Raw genomic sequence first — 22,017 nt, 5'->3', positions numbered from 1 at the left:
TTACGAAATTGAAACATATAGATCAATTTATCATAACGTCATCGATTTTATCAATAAAAATAAAAAAATAAAAAAACTTAATTTTAACATTCTAATTGGTGATAACGGGTGGCGTCGATAGTGGCAAAAAACGATACTACTAAGGGTCAACACAAATACTATTTTTACCTAATGTACTTCACTATGTTAAGAATACTATTTTTTATATTTAAAAAAATCATATTGACAACGTTGTAGTTACGAAATTGAAACATATAGATCAATTTATCATAACGATTTTATCAACAAAAATATAAAAATAAAAAAATTTAATTTTAACATTCTAATTGGTGATAACGGTTGACGTCGATAGTGGATAAGGAGAACGATGACTATAGATGATGACTACTCTGCATCTACATCAATATCAACACAATTGCCAAACAACCATTTCGTTGCTCAAAATCTGCGTCAACATTAACATAATTGCCAACACAATTGCCAAACAGCCATTTCGTTGCTCAAAATCTGCGTCAACATTAACATAATTGCCAAGTAGTTATATCGATGTTGATGTAGTTGTCGAGTGGCATCACTCAGCATCTGCATCAATGAACCTTTTATCGTTTAGTAATTGCATCGACGTATGCAAAGTAATCCTTATCTCTCGTCGTCACTCTCTTTATTCATAATAGTCACCCACGATTCTAAATGGTGTCATCGTTTGTCATCAACTAAAATATTAAAAATTATTGTTAGAATAAATGAATCTAAATGTTTCACTTTTATAATTATAGCTATAGAGATACTAATATAATTTTTTAAAATATAAAGATTAGAATTAACTACAAAGAATAATTTCTAACCTCACCGATTATGACATTATCCTAAGTGCAAAGGTGGTATTAAGGGGTCACGCATCTCTTCTTTTAAAATTACAGTCATGAATAATGCTCGAACTTATATAAGATGTAGCTAATAGATTTATTTTTCTTTATTGAGATTTTTTTTTTACTTCCTTGGAAAAATCACTTTTTTTTAATTCATCTCAAATTCTCTTTTTCAGATTTTTTTATTTATTACCTTTATTTCTTCTAATATCTTAAATTCATTTTTCAAGTTAAATCTATCATGTGGGACTAGTGCACCCCATGGACTGATTTATTTGGAACTGTTTTATTGGGAGAAGAGAGAAGCATTTAGAAAATGCGACACTAAATGAAAAAAAAAGAAAAAAAAAACATCACTCGAGAAAATTTTAAAAAAATACTTTTTCTATAAAAAAAAATCACCCGTGTTTTTTTTATTCCATAAAAATTTTAATCTATGAAATTGAACTGTTTTACTACCATCAATGATCCTCTATATGATGATGAGATTTTTGAGTAGTAGGCAGAAGTCTTAAAGAGTTGGTACATAATTGAATATGTTGTTGCACACCCACTAAACATGCCAGCCAACATCAATAAGAAGAAATAGATAATTCATGATTCAGAAAAATCATCATGATGGGTGGGTTAAACAGAGATTCATCAAATTTTCCTCCTATTTATTTGTTGGATCATAATGACATTAACCTACCAAAATTTCCGAACCCAAAACAAAAAACACCTTTGTTACATTGTGTTCCAGAAAGATTGCATCTTACTTTACCAGATCATTGTAACATCGTCACACCAATTTCTAAGACTCAAATGACACTTGTGTTCAAACACGATAAGACATTATGGCCCAGAAAGATTGCATTTTTACTCTCGCAACACCAATGACAAGCGGTTAAACTGATCCAAACCTGACACTCCTATCAATCTTGGTACAGAAAGAATCTAGAAAAAATAAATGAAAACGCTGCTTTAAAAGAACACCAGGTGAGGCAATCAACAATACTAGCCATCACTTTTTGTCCGAGTGGCCTTGGGGTCTTCCCATGCACCATATGACATGCCGACAATTTCGACAGCAATTCCCTTTATAATAGGTGCAGACCATTGAAACAAACCAGACTAATCTATGCAGCAACAACCGGATCCTGTTTCGTCATGAGAAGATTGCAAGAGACACAAACAGATCACAAGAGAGTGATGAGCATTAAAATATGTGGCATTCTATGACATCCTGACTCATTAAAGTATCAAGTCCAAACAGATTCGTCAAAAGTTTACTAAATAGAAGATGCAAATGCCAAACTTCAATACAAGACCAGCAGGTTAAGCAAGACATACAAATATATTATAGCCATGCAGCAATAAAAGGTTTCTAAGATATGGCATAATCTGACAGTAATACAAGAATTACACTATATCAGTCGAACAGAAATCCAATTCAAGAAAAGCATCTGCATTTAGTATCACGTGGCTCTGACTCGGATTATATTTTACAAAGCACTGGGACTAGCTGGCCATAGATGACATTACTAAGCCCATGTGTATTGGTAATGCTCGAATTAACCCATGCATTCACCTCCGAATGCCAGCTAGAGTAAATAGTCGTAGAGACTTTGTAAGCTCCCAACATAGCAAGTTTCAAAATTTATATTTCATGATTCAGTATAAGTTCATTAGTAATGTCTACGTATTAAACTCAAAGTTGGTGTGCGTTTTTTCATGGCCATGATGCCATGCATGCTTATTTTAAGAAAGATGTATTTTTTGGTTATGGCTTCTAGGATTTTAATGACAAACAGTGACTTGAAGAGCTCTAATTTTGACTCTTGCATCAAGGTTCTGATTACAAGCCTGGTTGCAATTCAGACTAATGCCACAAACATCAATCTAGAGGATGAGCCCAGAGGCCACAGTTAAATTGGTCCCCTGTAACCTGGTTGTCCGGGTTGAACTAATGGAAAACTCTCTTAACTTGTAGAGGTAAGGTTGTGTATATTGTCCCACCCCAAACCCAACACTAACAAAGCCTTGTTCACTAGGCTACCCTTCACTACAAACATCAACAACATAGTTGCAAAACAACCCTTTGTGGACAGTTGTCTCAATTTTCAGCATCTTAACGTGTATACGCAACTGATTTCAGGTGCATGCTCAATAGATGAGGTACAAGTTTTCCAATTAAAATTGAACTATGATAGTTGACAAGTTAGTGCATTACCTTTTCTGTTAAATTTGAGACTGCCAATTGAAACTTCTCCCTTGTTCTGGTGCCTGCAACATGACCAGCCTTTGCCACTTTTCCAAAAGCACCATTTAACCATGCAGTTCCAGCAGTTATATACCTAGACAATCAGTAGTTCAACATGGGATGAGGTTTGCATTTCTACTAACATCCAATGCATTAATAGCAGCTAAAGAATGACAATTGACAAAATAATAATGCTAAAAAATATATATACCAAAATATTTAGCCCAGGTTCATCAAACTTTGATTCCCTTGCCATATAATGTACTAGAAACTCACTACTGTCAATAGTCAAAACCAAAATAAAATTATTCTGATTAAATTTTTCCGTGTGACGTCAAGGTGTGGCAATTCTCTCGGCTTTCAACACCATTGGTAGAAACAAAAAATTAAGGTGGAACAGATTGGATCACTAAAGAGTGGAAATTGAATAAGCCTCATAAACTTAAAGTATCAACGAAATGCATCTCTGTTGTCAGAGTAAATCAGCAAAACTTTCCAGATTTTGGAGAAACAAAAGTTACACGCTGCTGTAATGACAGGACAGCAAGAAGGAATGTAATGTCTTGTCACAGTGGAAAAAGAAAAAGAGAACTTGTTCCACAATCATAATCATTCTCACAACACTGATTTTTCTCTGACAGAATACTCTAATAGAGCATATAACTCGATTTATTTTTTCATAGGTTTCAGATAAATCTTAAGGTTGTATTAGAAGATTGGGAAAGGACTTTATCTGAAGAAAAACAATTACCTGTTGCTCTTGACAGCAGTGCCAGTGTCATTCAGCTTTTGCTCTGCTGCAAATAGGGCAGCCATAGTCTTATCAGACACATGTAGCTTTTGATCTACAGATTTCACTTTTTCATTGACAATAGAGATTCCAACTGTTATTTTCTCTGAAAGGCCGACCCGCTTATCAAAAGAAACAACCTTTGCGGATGCATTAGCCCTTAGTTGATGCTTCTCGTCAAATGCTTTAGCTTTGTTAATAGCATCTTGTCTGAGTGCTGAACCTTTAGCTAGCATGCTCGAGACAACATCATGAGCTTTACTAACATAGACCCGTCCACTGCTAGGACTATTTTTACCCTATATGGATACAACCAAACACTTGTTCAGACCACTAAAACATTACACATAAGATGAGTTGAGATATAAGCACATCAGGTCTTGAGTAAAAAATTATACTGGAGTTTATAGACACCTCAACATATGTCACATTGTTTCCAAAAGGAGTTGTAAATTCTGCCTCATTTGCCTCAACTTGCTGCATGAATCGCAATTAACATGTGAATAACTATAGCAATAACTAAAATGTCTAAACAAAAAAGAATTCAGTTTTACCTCAACCGTAGGAACATAATTTTCAACAGGAGCTATGCTCACAATTCGGTCTACAATAGTTGCTCCCTGTCAAATGCACAAAAAGAGAGTTGAACTATTATCTTAAAGAAAATAATTAAGGCTAATACACTTCCAACTATTAATTGAGTAGCTATTCATAACTGTCACTAATTACGTTGAATGAATCAGGGCATCCACTGTGTAGATATCCATCTAGAATTACACTTAATAATCCTTTCAAGTTCTAGTATAATTAGTTTAAATTATTACAAAATCAGGCTGACTGACAAAAGAAGAGTTGCAAGTAATATTTCAAGAATAAATCCTGAGAAAAATGCAGACAGCCAATTTCTCTGCACTAAAAATCCACTTTTGTATAGAGGATACCTAGCAGTGATCCAGAACATCATCAGCTAATTTCTGCTTAATTCAGCGATGCATTTCCCAAATGCCCCTTCTAACCATGCATGAGCTATGAAGTAAAACATTGAAAAGCTTCTGACATGGGAATTCTCATTTGGTTAGAAGGTGCATTTGGGAAATGACAATAATGATCTAATGTTAACAGTTTCTGCCATGTATATTTTCATGGCAAGGTTGTTCCTTCGTGGCACGATGATCGGGGTTTGAATCACAGTCTTTGCTTGCAAAAGTAAGGCTATTTTGATCCCTCCAAAACCTCACTGGTGGGAACCTTATGCATTGGGCTGCCCATAGTCACCTTTAAACACCAAACGGTAGATTCTTAAATAAATTTAATCATTTCTTTATAAATAAGGTGACAACTTGATAAGCATAATTTTTCTACAGTGGAGGGAAAATTTCTGTTTTATCAAGATAATCTTCTATGAGAAATCTTGAATGATTAGATCTCAAACTACAAATTACATCAACTAAATCCAATTAAAATAAATCTTTTAATGAAACCTATGTTTTATTCTAATTTAGAATTGCTTAATTATCATCTAGAGTATCAAGTCTGTGAGGTTTCATTAAGAATTTCTCAAGGAGTAATTCAGATAAATAAATGTTGTCAGAAACCATTATTGTTCCCATCAAATTTCTCACCCAGTTTTCCAAGGAAGCCAAAGTTATATAAGTTACAAAAGATGCTTATGAAACATCTCTTGGAACATGCAGAATAGGTCATCTTCAAAATCTTCGGGATGATTTGTAGATGGCCAGCAAACTCTATTTGGTTTCCTTGTATAAAAGTCACAAGCTTTAGAAAAGCTTGATCTGATTCATTAATATCATGAAATCATAGAAGGCTTATTAAATCCATACATCAGCAACAACAAAAAACTACTGCAATACCAAAGGACACCACTGATTGGAAGACATAAAAATACTCGATCAAGAATGCTTATGGTTAGGGCTGGTAAGTATTTTTAGGAGTCCTAAACTCCTAATTGTATTCGAATTAGTTGAAAGAGTCCTAGTTAAATTGAAACTCCTTAGTGAATTAAGCCTTGTTTCTATAAATATGTATTGAGTCTCAAGGTTTTGATGGGAGGGAGAGGCAAGACATTTTGGGTGCTCCTGAGAGTGATCTCCAAGGTTTCTAGAAAGGTTTGAAGAGAAAAATTCTTCAACTTTATGTGAGAGGTATACAAGGGAAATCGTACTTAAGTGGAGATAATTCAAGGGCCTTGTAATTGATCTCATATATTAAAAATTTTGATTTTCTCTGTGGATGTAGGTAAGGATTTGCCGAACCACATTACAACTTGTGTTGGTTTTCTAGTACGTTCTCTGATTGTTAATCTTTGGGTGGATTTCTCTTTTGGTTTTGGTCTTTCTCCTCTCCCTCCCCAACACTTACATATCCTAAAGGCATTTTCTCGATCGAGACACATAAAAAATAAATAGAGAACCTACTCAAAGTCTCAATATCATCCACAAAAAATATCAAAGAAAACGAATGAATTAATTTGTCCACTTATAATTTTTCTTTTCTTTGGTGCAAATACTGCTACCAAATATATTGAACGAGTTCATACATTTATAAACAAATCTAGAATGATCGATGCTACAAGAATGAGGATACGAGTTTGCCACTAAAGTGACATGGTGAAGCATCAGATTCTCCTATCTATATTTACACCAACATTACCAATGTCTTTTCTGTTGAATGATATAATTTTTTTAAGAATGACCCTGCTACTAAAATATCTCAGTTACAAATATGTGTGAGCCATTGAATTCAGTCGCACAACAAGCAGTGAATTCACAACCCACTACTTACTCCAAAAATAAGTTCCTCTTCAAGCATCTGAATTGACAATATCAACAATAAAAATCATACCTAGACAGCAGCATACCCCGTTATAAGGTGGTCTGGAAATTTTGGAAGTATAAAACAACAAAACTTCCAGATATATGAGGACGTCAATTACAAACACACAACCATTTTCCTTCTTCAGCTTCCCATACATTTAATTCAATTTCTAGCGAAGTTAAAATACTTAGTTAGAAATAAAGAGAAAGCAGATATACCGACAGCAATAGAGCGATCTCGAGCGCTTTTGGATCCTTAAATGTAACAAACGCAAGCCTCGGAGTACCAGCGTCGCTGCCAAATCAACAAACCTACTGTCAGAAAAAAAAATGGAACAAAAAACACTGCAAGAAGATGACAAGCTAATCCACAAATAGGTTGAAACAATCAACAGAAAACCATCAAAAGATGACAGAAAGCAAATCTCACCCTCGAATCTCGAGGTGCTCGATGTCGCCAGAAAAAGAGAAGAACTCCCGAATCTCCCTTTCTCCGGCCAGATCTGAGATATTCCCGACTTGAACCGTTCTCGTCTGGTATCAATTCACCATATATCCATAACGATTGACAAGGATTCCAAATAATAGCCAAAAGAAACACCAAAAAGAGCAAATTTTTGCGCTCGATTGCTCGTTCTTACCTCCATCTCCTCGTTACTGATCGAAAAGAATAATTTTTGGGCGCCTATTCTCCTCCCCTCTCTCTCTCTCTCTCTCTCTCTCTCTCTCTCATCGTCTCCACAAGAATGTTTTCTACTGGGGGGGAAGTAGGAACAAGCTAAATGGCTTTTGCGCCCTTCAAACTGAAGAAAATATCGACAACGCCATTGCACCTGAGATAAAGAACGCGATTGGAAGGGCAAGCCGGTTGTTACAGGGAATACTCAGGGGCAACTTGTGACACTGGCGGCAGTGCCTCCGCTCTATTTGACTTCATCTCGGGAAGATTCAGTCCCTCCGATGGAAATCCAAGGGCGGTTGATGGAGTTATCTCGACCGGGGCCCGATCCAGCGATGAAGACGCGGTTTCCACGTCGGATTTGGTGATGGAGCCTTTGGGTCTGCACGTGGGCGCTCGAGTTGTATATTGTGGTCGACAGCTCACGCACCCACATCCTTCAGTCGTACGCTGACACTACATCGATGACCAAGGGACCCACATGAGAGCGTGGGGGCCAAAACAGGGACCCAGAATTGACGATCATGAACTCAGGATGCCGTTCGTGCACGAATCTAAATGTGTGTTTGGAGAGAGGAAAATTAAAAGGATTCTTCTTCCCGTACAGAATCTTTTTGTGGGTTGTACGGCTGGATCATGTTTAATCAGAGAGCGAATTAGAGTAGTTGATCTAATTAGTAAGCGTCAGCATATGAATCTTCCATGTAATATTCTCTATGCCTCGTATTCCATTTAAACAAACTTTAACATCTGCAGTTGTCTTTCCTCTCTTGTTCATGCTGATCATGTTCGATATTAAGGAATAAGTGGATTCTCTAGTTTAGTTAACATGAGTTTAACTGAAAAGAAGTGAAGACCTCCATTTGGAGATCAAATCTTCTTTTCCATTTTTTTTTCTCGAGAGCGAAGGAATTTAAGGATTTTGAGTGATTCTTTCTTTTATTTTCTAGCAGTCGAACGAAGGAAGAGAAGTTGACTTCTCTTTATTCGTGTAATATTATATATTTATATATTCATATTTATTCAGAATTGGAAAGCCAGATATGTCGTCAAGCCCAAACATTGAGCTAAGTGCTGACAAGGTAAACACACGAGTCAAAATCGAACTCTTGTACTTTGATCGCATTGGTTGACTCGGTCAAAAAGGACGGTCTCCGATTCGGTTCAGCCACGGTAGTGGTAGTAGTAGTAGCATTTGCACCAGCTCATCTCCGCTTGCTCGCAGGACGCTCGTGGCCGTGCTCCTGCTCCCTACCACCCCTTCCACGTGGCTCCCACTCCCGGTGGCGTCTCGACGTCGCCTCCCTTGCCGACGAGGACGAAGGCCTCCGCTTTAAGTGGTACTCTACCTCGTTCGATTCGTGGTCGTACCCATTGCTCCCCCTTCTCTCCCCGCCCTTGAGCTCCTTCAGCCCGTTGCTCCTCTCGGGCGAGGAGGGCTTCCTCTTCTTGCTGCCCGCCTCGCCGGGGGCCGCGTAGCGGTCACTGGCAGTCGTCTTTGCGGGCCTTGGTGGCATAAGCCGGGCCGGGTCGCGGAACGGTCCACCGCAGTCCACGCTGCCTGACTTCTCAGACCGGCCCCGGTCCGACCACTGGGCCTGCGACATCAGCCTCTGCAGCAACAAAGTTACAGGTTATCTATCATAAGTCGTACAATCTACCAAAAGATTGGGAGCACGCGAGACCCGAACTCGATTCGGCCGGGGCCCATGACCGTGGTACCAATCTTGGCGAGTATGTATTTAGAAACAGAGCTCCTATGAATGACGTCAAAAGCTTATGGCTTATGACGCGAACGACTCGATGCTAAGTACGGACCCAACACATGGTGCCTGACGATTCAATGTACACGCACCATGTCATACTTAAATTTTGCTGACACCAAGTCACTTGGGAGGCGGGTGGGTGGCATGAGAAAAGGACAGCGTGACCACTAAATTAAGGGAATTGGATGTGCACATTTTCCAATTTTAAGATATTTTAACATGAGGCAGAGTTAACAGGGACCTGTCCACAGGAGGTGAATGAGTTAGAATGGGGCTTCCAGTACACAGTTAGGCCAACGCCTACGGAGTGCTCGACGACGGTTCTCACCGAAGCAAGAAAAAACAGGGTGCGGATTGATCCAGCACCATCGATATGAAATCGAATCAGAGGGGCCCGTATACAAGAAAAGCCACTCGCCAACCTTCACAATACCCTGCTTCTCCGAGGAGGATATATGGAAGCTCACCTGATACAACTAGTCCAAATTGCTGGATTCTTTGCCTATTTATTATGTCTAATGCAGCTACCATGATAAAGCCAAGAGTACGAAGATGAGCAAGAAAATGAACCGACGAAAGAGGACATACGGGCTGTGGCCTCATTGAAGCACCATTAGTGTTGCTCGATTCCCTTCTTGCTTTCCCATCCTTGGAATGCCCCCTCTCCCTGCGTCCAGTTAACAGGGGTTCTCAGCAAATAAAGCTTACAAAAGCATATCCACATGCAAAAATAAACTTGCAATTCATTCTCCATAACCAAATATTCGTATAGTGCAAAGCAGGATCATGAAACAAGATAGATGATGGAACATTGAACATGGTAAAAATTGATGGAACATGATAAATAAAGTTAAATGATATAATTTAATAAATGGATCAAAACTACAAATGAAAAGAAGAATAGTAGCATAAGATAAATGTGAGTACAAATGGTCATGGTTGAACTACTACCACTAGTGGGTGATTGGTTGGAAATTTTTTTGCCACCCTTGTCCGTAAAATAGGCTTGCAGTGCAAGAGTCCACAGTTCGTATGACCAGTATTGCTATCAGAATAATCATCTAGAGACAATGATAAGGATTGGGACAATGACAGGGAGACAAGAACCTATAAAGAGAGACTACAATCCAACACAACAGCTGTTTACTATGTGCAAAATGATATGACAAACTGAGCTAAGACTTACATGGCCCAAAATCATTCTACATCCACAGCATAGTAATGATCTCTATTTCGTATTGTGTTTGGTGCATGTCGGTGTTGACAGATAAAACTATAGTAGCCAATTTCAAACTCAAAAAGCAACAATCATGAGTTCATCATAAATGAGCATATGCTACAGTGAAGCACACTCGAGTTCCCGAAGTAGAATTTGTTAGGTTCATAGCTACCGCAGCATATGAGACACAACTACATTAAATTTACCAAACTAGGACCTAGAAATACATAAATTATTTAGAATTCTAACCAAGATAAACAAGGAAAAAGATATGCTAAACAAGAAGCAATCAAATAAACATCAGATTCAAAGCAATGCAATTACCTTTCGTTAAGTCGCTCCATTTCATGCTTATGCCTTAGATCAGCCTTCCTAGCCTCAAACTCTTCTCTGCTCATACCTGAAGGCTCCTGATTCATGCCCATACTACCCATCCTTAACTCAGATAAATCCCTACAGAAGTATTTGACTTTGTCAACATATGCATTTATATGCTGCTAACTATAAAGTCACCCATTTTCTATCAGTTTTATCATATAATATGCATCCCATTCAAGGAACAAACTAAAAGAAAGTACAAAAGAACAAACTCAAAAGACGTGAAAAAACAAAAAGTTCTACAAATCATGAATTATACTCAGTCTAAGCCATTCAGGGCATAAGAACTAAACATAATAGCTAAAACAGGTCAAAGCTGGTAAATGTTTCGTTAAGCTTCTAACTTTTTATGTGTGGCATACCTCGGAAGTACTGGCATCATATAACTTTGTGCAGCAAATGGATCTTGTGGAAAATTTCCCCCACTAAAAGGAACATCAAAGGGCCCTGGTGTGTAACCCATATATGGCACTGGACCACCATAAGGTGCCATGTAGTTACCAACTCCTAATGGCATCCCACCAGTCCAGTAGGGATTATAGCCTGAAACAGCCAAAGGCATTCCATAATTTTCAGATCCAAGATCCTGGTAGGCCCTCCATTGCATATCAGCATCTGCAAATCAAAGAACGAGACGAGAGAAAGGCAAAAAAGACTCAGGATGATGTTTGAATTACTTACAACAATAAAGTAATCATCTGCATTAAATGTCAAACTATCAATCACAAACAACGAGAAAGTAATTTTCTGTATTGCGTGTCAAGATATCAATATGAAAAAACAAAGACCAGTAGTAGATAACTAGACTGAATGAATCCCAGGGAAATGAACCAACCATGGGCAACAAGACGTGCCTTTTTCTTCTTCTTTTTCTTTCCTGTAAAAAGAAAATCAACAAAAAAATATGGTATCAAGAAAAAGGTTGATAAAATAAAGAAAGCATCAAACTCTGACATAGACCGCCACATTTATTTATACATGAATCATGGACCTATAACTTGAAAAAAAAAACTTTTTCATTAGCATAAACTCCTCTGTCAGAATCTCTAACATACATAGAAAGAGAGGAATTTAACCTTGTACGCCTTGGAAGAATATCCAGAAATCCGATATCTCAAAAAGAAGGACAACCTCCACACTCATCTGAACAAGCAATAAGTGGAATAAATGTGACATTACAAGCATATATTTATTACCTTGCTCTCCAGCAAGTTTCTTTTCTCGGACATCTCCAGGCATTGGAGGACTCTGATGAGACTTTGGCCCCTTGCTCAGAGATTCTGCTGTTGCTACACAAACATCTGTATTTATAACAACTTTCTTATCTGAAGAATTCATCTCACTGTTTCCAGCCTTTGTTTCACTTGCACCTTCACCTTCCTTCACACAGGAAAATTGCTTCGCAGTGAACTGATTAAGTTCGTCTTTGGACACAGCAGAAAGAGTAGGAGATGGGTCTTTGTGCAGTAAAGGATGAGACGACTCCATATCTGAAAGGGCCAATATATTTTCATGTAAAAACAAAATCAAAGTTTGAAGCCAATGATTTTTTTTTTTTTTTCATACCTTGGAGCTGTACCATGCTTCCAGCATTTTCTGTACTACTAGTTGTTGATTCTAATATCCGACTGATTGTTTCTCTCAGTGTTTTGTTTGGAAGAAGGTCATCAGCCAATATATTTGTGGCCCCGCAAACACACATCAGCTTTGTAATGATATAGTCCCTAATGCCTGACAGTAGAATAAAGAAGCAGCTTGCTCAAATGCTGTGGGGGATGACAAATTAGGTTTAAGAGAAGAAAAAACAACTTAATGAAATTGGATTATCCTATCATTTGTTATTATAGCTTTTCTTTCATAGCAAAATTGCTTACACTAAACACTAAACAACTATGATTGACTAATACGTCTCCAACAACTCACAAGAATTTCACATGCAAGGATATGAGACTTACATTTATCACAGAAGCTCCTGAAACAGCACTTGCTAGTCAGAACAGCATCCTTCATCACCTCTTTACACAATGGGCAACGCAATTCCGGTGGAAGGTCACTGACAGGACGAGTGGTAGGTAGCCCCTCAATTTCTTTCTCAAATGCAGCCCTACATATAGAAGGAAAGATCATAAGAGTACTCTACAATATATGTCGATAACAGCAACTGCAATAAGAAGTTAGTGGTTCATACTCATTTGGCCTTAAAACAGCAACTGCACCACTTGGCAATGCATAGGAGCCATCAGGAGTTGCCATTAACATTGATTTTGGAATTCCAGTCGGAGGTTTCACTCTTTTCATGTCATAGTTAGGATCTCCATTTGTGGGGCAGTGCTGGATAAAGTGACCTAAACAAGAATATTCACCAGATAAACTATGGCTGTTTTTTAAAGAAAAATGCAACAGACAATTAATCATAAACAAAATTTTATGAGACAACAGTTTCTGGTGTACCAGGCACTTTGCATCTGTGACAAACATAACCTGCTGGGGGTGTCTTGCGTTCAAGCATACTTCGCCCTTCAGTTTGCCAAAAACAAATAAAATATAAGCTATAATTTAACATATGACAAGCATGATAAACTATTATCTTCTCTGTTGCATAACAATGTGATATGTCAGAGAAGCAAGTAGAGTGTTTGGCTCATAACAGTTTGCATCCTCAATGCTAAAACACATGCATTTTCAACCAAAATTACTTCCAAGGTAATTAAATGAAATGACAAGTCAAGCATTACCATCACTACGACCACCAAACATTCTGCCAGCGGTTCCTCTTCCAAAAGCTCTTCCTTCTTGTGTTCGACTGCAAAAAACATTCAACAAAATTTAAGAACCCGCTCATAGGATACTTGTTCTTTGAGGACAAAAAACATGTAACTCAAACTTTATTCATTTCTGTCCTACCGAATGTTGTTTTTTTGTTCCATAATTACTGCAAAGCAAAAAATATATAGAAGCTCCAATGAATGTGCCTTACCGATTCCAGTCGAGAGCAGGTGTGTCAATTAAAGCCTTAATTTTGCTATCCTCATCAACCTTGTCAGCAGGAGAAACATCTATCACAGGGTTACTTGTCTGAGGAGCATTAACTTCAGGAATGACATATAGGTCATTTCCAAACTCATCCCATTCGTATTCTTGAGGCTACAAAAATCCAATGCAAGTACCATTATCTACTAATCATGCCAAAACTGACCCTCCCACCAACTATGTGAAACAATAGCTATTGGTTGTTGGCACTACACCAAAAAGAAGGAATGCAGTACCCTCATAGATCCACAGGTGCAATGACATTCAGAAGTAGTCAAGCTTACATATGTGATGGTAGATGAATCATCAACCAACATGCTGTTAGATGGTGGAAGGCCTTCTACCTTATCCTCTAGAAATCTCTGCCTGCAGATCAAGACACATTTTCCATCTCAAATTCATATGAAAGATGCCTGCTGCTGTCTTCGAGACTTGATGTAAAGCTTGATCCAGAGAAACTAAACTTTCTACTGTTATTACCAGGTCATGAATAAAATAAACATTAACGTAAGATACTATCAAATGTTCAACATTCAAGGTCCAAGACAGTACTCGTCTCTCTCAGTGATAATAGGCTTTCGTGGTCGTCCAGGGACTCGACGAATCAAAACTGATGTGTTTTTGGGTATCATAGCTCCTTCATCTACAAATTCTGAAATTAAAAAGGCAAAGAACAAAAAGTTTATAAAAATTTAAGGAAATGAATTAGACTACATGCACCAAGAAAAGTAACCTAAGAAAATTTATTCATTATAATTGAACAGAACTAGGCACAGATCCTCAGACCATTCACCCTTTGTCGAAAGCAAAACTAACTATTTTGCTACTGTATTACATATTATTTATGAATGTACCAAAAATACTGGTAAAACATATTATAACAGAATGTATTCTAAAGAAAGAACAAACCTTCATTAGTCTGTGCGTTAGAGATCATGAGGTCGAAATCTGTACCCTTCCCAAATAGCTTGGATTCAAAGATTCTTTCTTTCAAATTGACAACAGATATAAATTGCCCCTCAATGGGAACAGAATCATAATCTTTGGCACTTTTAAACTTATAATACACAGCCATTATTCTCTTCTCCCTCTCGGTTTCTCCGTTCCAATTTCAAGCAAAATAAACCACAAAGAACAAAACCTTTGCCCTACAAATGAGCTGGAAAGTGAATTAAAGCCAAAAAAAATGAAGGCAGCTCCGCCATTAATCTAGAACAACAGATAACATGGACATGTAAACAGATATCTATCTCCTCCCTCCGATCTTGAATCGGGATACCAATTCACCGAGTGCGAACAGGAAAAATATCAAAAAGAACTTCAGGACAATTTTTCTCCCGGTAAATCGGATGTAGAAACGATCGGATCAGCAACAATCGACGATCCGAAGCAATAAGTCGCGAGCAACTCAAAATTGTGGCCACCGAGACGCAGATATCACCGTCCGCCGCAAGGAGATGATCTCCGTCAAACAATAACTCTCTTCACCTAAAAAGGGATTACCGCTCACCAAAATTTCGTCACGGCGGGAGGCCTCCTCGAACAGATCGGACCAAAACAGGAAGAAGCCGTGGCCGACAGAAAACAAACCAAAGGCAATCACTGTGGATATTAATTGACCCAGACCAAGCAAGCGGCGAGGTGCTGCACGGGTTCGACGCTCGGCACTCTATGGAGATGGATAAGCGCTTGATTTAGGGTTTCAGGGTGAAGTTAAATTTAAGGGTCGCAAATGGAAGGGAGACGCTGGCGAAATTGCTTCTACGTGGCATGAGCGGCACACCCGCGCCCCACCCGCGTTTTGTACTTACCGTGGCTCAGGTTCGTTGGGGCCCATTGGAAGAGAGTGGAACGTGAAACTGGGACTCACCAGCGGGGTCCACTGGAAGAGGAATTCTTGCGACTCACTTGGCTCGCTATGTCGCTGTGGAATCAGCGACCAGGTAAAGGACGTCTTCCCATTGGTAAGGTCCTCTGGGACCCACAGTTGACTCGTCAGATTGGTTCTGAGCCGAGCTCGAGTCAGACCGTAATAAATTTAGCCAAATCGAATTATCCAACTCGATTTGACTTAAGATTTTGATAAATACATTTATAAGAAATTAGTCAAAATGCGGACGCCGTTTCTCCCATAATTATATCTGATTGGATATCGATCCGACCAAATCTCGATTCATTAATAAATTGGATCGAGCAATTAAATAGTATATTTAATTCCAAGTCTTTAAAAATACATCGTACCTACATATTATACATAAGAAATATAAAATATTATTTTATGGTAAAAATATTTTAAATAATTTAGTGTCTAATAACAAATCAAATGCTTTCAAGAATGTAGCCCTGTCCACGAATCTAGAATCGTCGTTTTTAGTTCCGAAACCATGATTCCGATTTGAATCATCAAAAAAAAATTTAAAATAATTTTAAAATATGATAATCTTTTTTACAAAAATTATATTTAAAAAATTCTCAAATAATATCTTAACTTTTAAAAAATTTCATAAAGTATTTTTTTTATGATGATATTATTCTTATCGATTTACCTAACACTACTGACCTTACTGAACCCATAAATAACCATTGATCTCTGCCTTCCTAATTCTCTTCGCTTCCTCGTCAACCCCACCCATGCCTGAATGATCTCAACTCCCTCCTTCCTTGCCCAATGTCTCTTATGTCTAACGACGGAGGTGCGAGGCGAAGGGGCCACGAGCAAGAATGGCATGGGCAAAATTTTCATTATTAGTTACCTTCACGTACAACCGTACTTGTCCCACGAATGATAGATGATGGGTGATCAGATAGTTGATAAGACAGGGGTACAATTAGGCGTGCAAGTTAGCTCACATGCAAATGCGTAGATAACTATAGACTTGCATCTACTTATTGTCCAACACTCATCATCGTCGTCCTTGACAAATAAGAGGAGAGATATGATGGAGGCGATAGGCGATCTAACATAGACATAAATAAAATGATATTTTTCACATGTTTACGGGATGCTCTAAGAGGATTTTCCAAAGATAAAGTTTTTCTTAAAAAAATTACTATTAAGAAATAAAAAATATTATATTTTAAAAAAATAGATGTATAGCTATATTGAGTGTAATAACATAAAAAATTTAATATAAAAAACTATTAAAAATAAAATCAATTAAATGACATTATCAAGATTTGAATATAGGTTTATTGGATCCAAAACTAACAATTTAATCACTATAAGTCCTCTATGTGTTGTATATTTTTATTTTTATTATAATTAATTAGTTTAAAATCGGTTTCAATTGGGCGATTCGGTTTCAACCCGATTTAATGCAAATACAATTCTGATTTAGTTTTGATTTTAGATCGATTTGATTCCTTTTCAAATCGAACCGTGTAGAAGGCGATACCAACATCAGCTTCTCTCCCTTTATTATTGCTTTCATATTTTATCTCTTTAGTCATTATTTCTTTGAGAATTATCATCATAAACCACAGTTGCAAAAGCAACCTTCCACTCCATGAACAAATACAATCACACAACTTCTCCCATTCCATCAGTAGATTTAATCCAAAATGTGGACAAAAGTGATTTTTCATCTTTATGGTCATCGTTTGGTGAGGGATGAACACCACAAACAGATCCGCCACACACGCGGCAGTAGATCATTTCTTGCTACCAACAAAATCCAAGGCAGAGGAATCATCTGGAACAGGATCTACGCATCGATAAGTATCGTATGGTGGGTTGTGGAAGTATCCATCACCCACAGCCAAAGGATCTGCGCAATCTTGAACCGAGAATCCTCATCAGTCATCAGCAAATCCCTGTGATGGCTCCAGAGGTGCGTTTGCTTCTCTGACATCTCGCATCTGTTGTTCATGCTCTCTCTCTCTCTCTCTCTAAGACTTGCACTCTGAATCCTGAGCTAGTTTTGCTGATTGTTATTGTATATGGCTAGGCTTGGCTAATAGATGAGAGTGATGAGGACCAGAGGCTCCCTCACCACAGGAACCCTAAGGAGTTTGTATCCCTGAGCAAGCTTCAAGGTGCCAATCTGATATCTTTTCTCTTGAAGGCTTCTGCTTTTTTGTTCTTTTTTTTATCCCAACATTCTAAGCATCAATAACCATGAAGTGGAATTGGTGAATGATTATGTTTCTTGGAAATATCATGAGCGATTAGTAGTTTCTTTCCCTGATCATTAACGCATGCTTAATTTTCCTGTTTGAGCTTAGTTCCTTGTGTGTGAGATGCTATAGTTTTAGGTTTTTGGCTTCTGAAATTACTGATGGAAGTCTCCAGGCACAATTGATCTATGGAAGGCAGTTGCATACCCCCATAGATAGGGAGGTATGATTTAGGGGGACTTGAGTTGCAGACTGGGGTTTGAGGAGAGGAACATTATTATGTGTGGAATAAGGGGATAGATCTTATTGTTAAACATGAATATACTTTTTGGATCTGTCATTCTAGCGATGTCCTAATATACATTATTGTTCGTCTGAATCTAGGTTTAAATCGACGAGGTTGGGTACCGGTGTGAACCTGTATAAACAGGTGCTTTTTACCTTAAGCACAACAAATGTGATTCTGTTTCCCATAAATTAGTAGTTATAATCCAAAGGCTTTGATAGGCCCTGCTCCTTTCTTCTGGAAATGGTCAGAGACATCAGCATGATGCCCGCCCTGGGTAATTGATATGATGGATATCGATGCATCTTTGCTGGCATTCGAGGGGTTGCCAATTGGATTGAGAAACTTCTGCAAGAACTGTATACTCTTACTAAAGCTTCTGAGTACCAATTTTGAATCGATCATCATGTGAGATGGTTTAAAAGATGCTTGTGGTATAGCAAAATTTTAAAATGAAGCTAATTAATCAGTAATTCGGCTGATCATGCTCCCTAGTCTTGTGCATCATATATAACAGAATTAAGAGGAAAATAGGATGACCGAAAGGTTTTACAGGAGCAAATGGTAAGTCAATAAATGAGAAGCACACCTAAGACCAAGTGCAGTTCCTTAAGGATGAAAGAGAACAAAACAAGGCAGCATAAAGTACCTTTTCCCCTCATTTTCTGTGTGTGTGTGTGTGCATGTGCTCACGTGTGCGCTGCACCATGTGTGATAGAGGTATAAGGTTAATATAACATGAATGCTGCTGTTGTTCTCTTCGATCATGATGTAAAGTTAAACCTGGCAACAATTTTATAACGAATACTATACTTGAAAATTTTGATAGCTTGGAAAGCTAAGGATACAATGCAACTTCCAATTAGCTGCATGCAGTTATTCAGAACGACTTGAAATAGGACTCTGGACTTTCTTGACTACTTAGTAGACTTTTCTTGAGGGATGACTAATGATCCTAAGTTATTTATAGGTAGACATTCAAGGAACTTGGTAGTCACTGATTCCAAATCCTACCTTTATATCATACTTTTACTGGTATGATTCCATTATACATATTGTCTCGTACCAACAAGTTGGAAATTTTATTTCCCACATAATTATTGTCTTATGGGTGGTTGATCCACACAGTATTGTCGTTTGATTTTTTTTTTTTTTTGCTATACAATTTAGACTACTCATGTGCTATACATGGATAGCAATATTTTGTTCTGCAAACAATGTTTTATTTTGTACAGGCAAGTGGACCAAAAGTAACTTTTCCCCTCTTGTTCATCATAGACTATCTGTGATTTTGAGTAGTATATGAATATTTGATGAAACAACTGTTTCTCTCTGTTATTGCAGAAATTGGGGTTCTTTACTGGCATTTGGATCCCAAAAACTATGAGAGCAGTGAAGAATTGAAGAAAATTCGGGAAGACAGAGGATACAACTACATGGTATGCATCTCTCTCTCTCAGATGTGCCTGGGCACAGGCATCCAGTCACACATCATGCTAGTGTGACCAGAGAACAACCAGCATGTAACCAGTGCAATTTATTTTGACAATCTTTACCATCTTGACATTGCAGGACCTTCTTGAGTTATGTCCTGGAAAAGTTGAGAACTATGAAGAGAAGTTGAAGAACTTCTATAGAGAACACATCCATGCCGATGAAGAGATCCGCTATTGTTTGGAGGGCAGTGGGTATTTTGATGTTCGTGACAAAGATGACACCTGGATAAGGATTTGGATCAAAGAGGGCGACATGATTGTCTTACCAGCTGGAATCTATCATCGGTTCACATTAGACACTTCAAACTATGTGAAGGTATGTAAAATAATAAAAAAGTTTAACATACATAGCTAGCCGATGTGAATGCACTCAGTTTATCTTTTTTCCTCTATTTTTCTCTTTCTTGTTTGGCAATGAAAATAAAATTGAAGATAAAGATGTGGGAGAAAATATATGCCAAAACTTTCTTCAAAGGGGTCTAGATTTATCTTTCTGGAGACAGAACAGTTTTAAGAGGAGATGACAAAAGGCCATTTACAAACTATACCTAACAACTTCATAAATTTCTTTGAGTTGCTCTTCCAAAAACAATAATGATTTTCTTTTCATTTCTTTAATTTCACTGCAACTGAACAAGAATGTATGTTGTGTAATGTTTGCCTTAGCCTCATAGCTTTTCCAAAAAGACCTTAATGTGTGTTCATTCTCAAGGTTCTACTCCAGTAATTTATTTTATTTTTATGATGGCACCAGTTCTGAATTGAATCGTTCGTCTTATTTCTGCTTCTAATCCACATAGCTTTTTTCATATATGCTTTGCGGTGCATATGCAGCTGATGAGATTGTTCATCGGAGAACCTGTTTGGACAGCTTACAACCGCCCTCAGGAGGACCATCCAGCCAGGCAAGTCTATATCAAGACATTGGAGAGCTCTGGAGTTGCTGTGAAGGCTCATTAAGGTGTAACTTACTTTTCAACTTGATTACCTATGGAATTGCCATGGTATAGGATCTTAAAATCGGTGTGTTATAACAACCTATTTGTATTTTGGTGACTGATATATGTATTCCTGAAACTACTTATGCATAAGGAGAATAAGGTAACCGGGACGGTGCCCAATACATGTAATTTTTGTTGACAACTTAGAATGTAATTTTGGAATATTCGATGCAGTGAAAGTAAAGTTAAAAAAGAAAAAAATCTATGCCCAGTTACCTGCTTATATGCTAAATCCTTCATGTTCTAATTATCTATATAGTCTTTAAGAACTTCTCTACTTATGAAGTTCGTGCTGCCTTGCTGATATTGGTTACTTTTAATTGATAAGTACCGAAGATTAGAGGTCAGGGTACTTATCAACTGCCAAACAAATGGCATCAATTAAAATTCTGTTCTCTTTTCTGTGAACAGATTGAAATTTCTTATCAACTCTCCTTAATCTTCCACTAGTGGACTAGACAACATGATGTTAGTAAAGGTGTTTTGAGTCTAGAAGGCAGCAGTCACTGGTAAAAGCATGATGCCTTGCTTTTGCCTCCCTTGGCTCTGACCAACTGATGGCAAAGCCAATATCTTCTAATTTCTAATTATGACTGATGAACTTAAGAGAGTGTGCAATCATGGTTTATGGAAATCACAGTCACAAAAGCAGAACCATTTGGCTTTGGAAGTCAAAAAGCAAAAGCAGAGCTTATGCAGAGGCCAAGTGGAAAATAGTCAAATGAGTGAGCATCAAATCTTCCCAAGAATGCACTGCAAACTTCTCAGCTTACCATCCATTACTTTCTGCAATCCACCAGTTGGGTCCACAAACAAGGATGGAGCAAAATTGAACAAGACAAAAATAAATAAATAATAAAGGGTATTAAGTTAAAATGTATGAGATATCAAAAAACTAAATTGGTAAATCAAGGAAATATTTGGGGCTTGGAACCATGACACCCCCAGCCTTCCACCTAGACTTGTCCCCTTGAACAAAATGAAATCACTACAATGTAACAACTGATGAGAAAGGAGTCCAAAAGGTTTTGATGGTTCTTGAGAGAGGTAGCAATGAGCAATGTGATTGCTCTTAGGTTTGCTGATGAGCTTTGACATCAAATAAGTGGAAACTGTACTCAAGTGTTGCTTTGAAGTTGATGCATATTCACTGACCTAAGAGTGTGCTGATGATGGAGACTGATCACACAATTCTTTATGGGGAAATGTTGATGAATGCCCTCATTAGGCAAGACATGATTGTGTCAGCACCAAGTTCACATTACAAAATAATTATTATTAGATCTACAGCACCTTTAGATGATGCTTCCT

At 37.7% G+C, this 22,017-nt stretch overlaps 3 protein-coding genes and 1 long non-coding RNA gene across 5 annotated transcripts; 2 read left to right on the top strand and 2 right to left on the bottom strand.

The window, feature by feature from the left end:
- Positions 1 to 1,565: 1,565 nt before the first annotated feature.
- On the bottom strand, positions 1,566 to 7,538 carry LOC135636953 (binding partner of ACD11 1-like). Its single transcript, XM_065149202.1, has 8 exons — positions 7,377 to 7,538; positions 7,166 to 7,269; positions 6,955 to 7,030; positions 4,456 to 4,521; positions 4,316 to 4,378; positions 3,863 to 4,200; positions 3,082 to 3,205; positions 1,566 to 2,008 (listed from the first exon to the last, which is right to left on the bottom strand). The coding sequence occupies exons 1-8, from the start codon at positions 7,380 to 7,382 to the stop codon at positions 1,988 to 1,990; spliced, it is 798 nt and encodes a 265-aa protein (XP_065005274.1). The 5' UTR covers positions 7,383 to 7,538; the 3' UTR covers positions 1,566 to 1,987.
- Positions 7,539 to 8,391: 853 nt separating this feature from the next.
- LOC103981128 (E3 ubiquitin ligase PQT3-like) lies at positions 8,392 to 15,558 on the bottom strand. 2 transcript variants are annotated; one of them, XM_009397735.3, is made up of 15 exons: positions 14,717 to 15,558; positions 14,360 to 14,459; positions 14,044 to 14,173; positions 13,755 to 13,921; positions 13,513 to 13,580; positions 13,229 to 13,294; positions 12,966 to 13,122; positions 12,733 to 12,881; positions 12,344 to 12,508; positions 11,974 to 12,267; positions 11,613 to 11,654; positions 11,140 to 11,392; positions 10,724 to 10,852; positions 9,769 to 9,847; positions 8,392 to 9,027 (listed from the first exon to the last, which is right to left on the bottom strand). In XM_009397735.3, the coding sequence occupies exons 1-15, from the start codon at positions 14,880 to 14,882 to the stop codon at positions 8,620 to 8,622; spliced, it is 2,373 nt and encodes a 790-aa protein (XP_009396010.2). In that variant the 5' UTR covers positions 14,883 to 15,558; the 3' UTR covers positions 8,392 to 8,619. The 2 variants fall into 2 exon arrangements, with proteins under 2 accessions (XP_009396010.2, XP_009396011.2); XM_009397736.3 differs by having other exon boundaries at positions 14,092 to 14,173; positions 14,717 to 15,557.
- Positions 15,559 to 17,477: 1,919 nt separating this feature from the next.
- Positions 17,478 to 20,929, top strand: LOC135636954 (acireductone dioxygenase 1-like). The gene is made up of 5 exons (XM_065149203.1): positions 17,478 to 17,637; positions 17,755 to 17,842; positions 19,554 to 19,648; positions 19,782 to 20,021; positions 20,540 to 20,929. The coding sequence occupies exons 1-5, from the start codon at positions 17,533 to 17,535 to the stop codon at positions 20,663 to 20,665; spliced, it is 654 nt and encodes a 217-aa protein (XP_065005275.1). The 5' UTR covers positions 17,478 to 17,532; the 3' UTR covers positions 20,666 to 20,929.
- On the top strand, positions 17,849 to 19,364 carry LOC135636955 (uncharacterized). The gene is made up of 2 exons (XR_010496102.1): positions 17,849 to 18,353; positions 18,431 to 19,364. It is a non-coding gene; the product is annotated as an uncharacterized LOC135636955 (long non-coding RNA).
- Positions 20,930 to 22,017: the final 1,088 nt, after the last annotated feature.

Source organism: Musa acuminata, chromosome BXJ3-4, assembly GCF_036884655.1.
Source record: "Musa acuminata AAA Group cultivar baxijiao chromosome BXJ3-4, Cavendish_Baxijiao_AAA, whole genome shotgun sequence".
NCBI lineage: Eukaryota > Viridiplantae > Streptophyta > Magnoliopsida > Zingiberales > Musaceae > Musa > Musa acuminata.
Note: the sequence above shows the minus strand (reverse complement) of the source record. Positions and strands in the feature narration are given on the sequence as shown.

What these genes read in the sequence shown, in the direction of transcription:
- LOC135636953 (XM_065149202.1), bottom strand. An exon ending in GAGCACCTCGAGATTCGAGG is followed by an intron (nt 7,031 to 7,165) that starts GTGAGATTTGCT and finishes TTGATTTGGCAG; the next exon opens with CGACGCTGGTACTCCGAGGC. An exon ending in ATTATGTTCCTACGGTTGAG is followed by an intron (nt 4,379 to 4,455) that starts GTAAAACTGAAT and finishes CGATTCATGCAG; the next exon opens with CAAGTTGAGGCAAATGAGGC.
- LOC103981128 (XM_009397735.3), bottom strand. Translation starts at nt 14,882, where the DNA reads ATGGCTGTGTATTATAAGTTTAAAAGTGCCAAAGATTATGATTCTGTT. An exon ending in CCTGCTCTCGACTGGAATCG is followed by an intron (nt 13,581 to 13,754) that starts GTAAGGCACATT and finishes TGTTTTTTGCAG; the next exon opens with TCGAACACAAGAAGGAAGAG. An exon ending in CTTCAATGAGGCCACAGCCC is followed by an intron (nt 9,028 to 9,768) that starts GTATGTCCTCTT and finishes TTGTTGCTGCAG; the next exon opens with AGGCTGATGTCGCAGGCCCA.
- LOC135636954 (XM_065149203.1), top strand. Translation starts at nt 17,533, where the DNA reads ATGGTGGGTTGTGGAAGTATCCATCACCCACAGCCAAAGGATCTGCGC. An exon ending in ATCCCTGAGCAAGCTTCAAG is followed by an intron (nt 17,843 to 19,553) that starts GTGCCAATCTGA and finishes CTGTTATTGCAG; the next exon opens with AAATTGGGGTTCTTTACTGG. An exon ending in ACACTTCAAACTATGTGAAG is followed by an intron (nt 20,022 to 20,539) that starts GTATGTAAAATA and finishes GTGCATATGCAG; the next exon opens with CTGATGAGATTGTTCATCGG.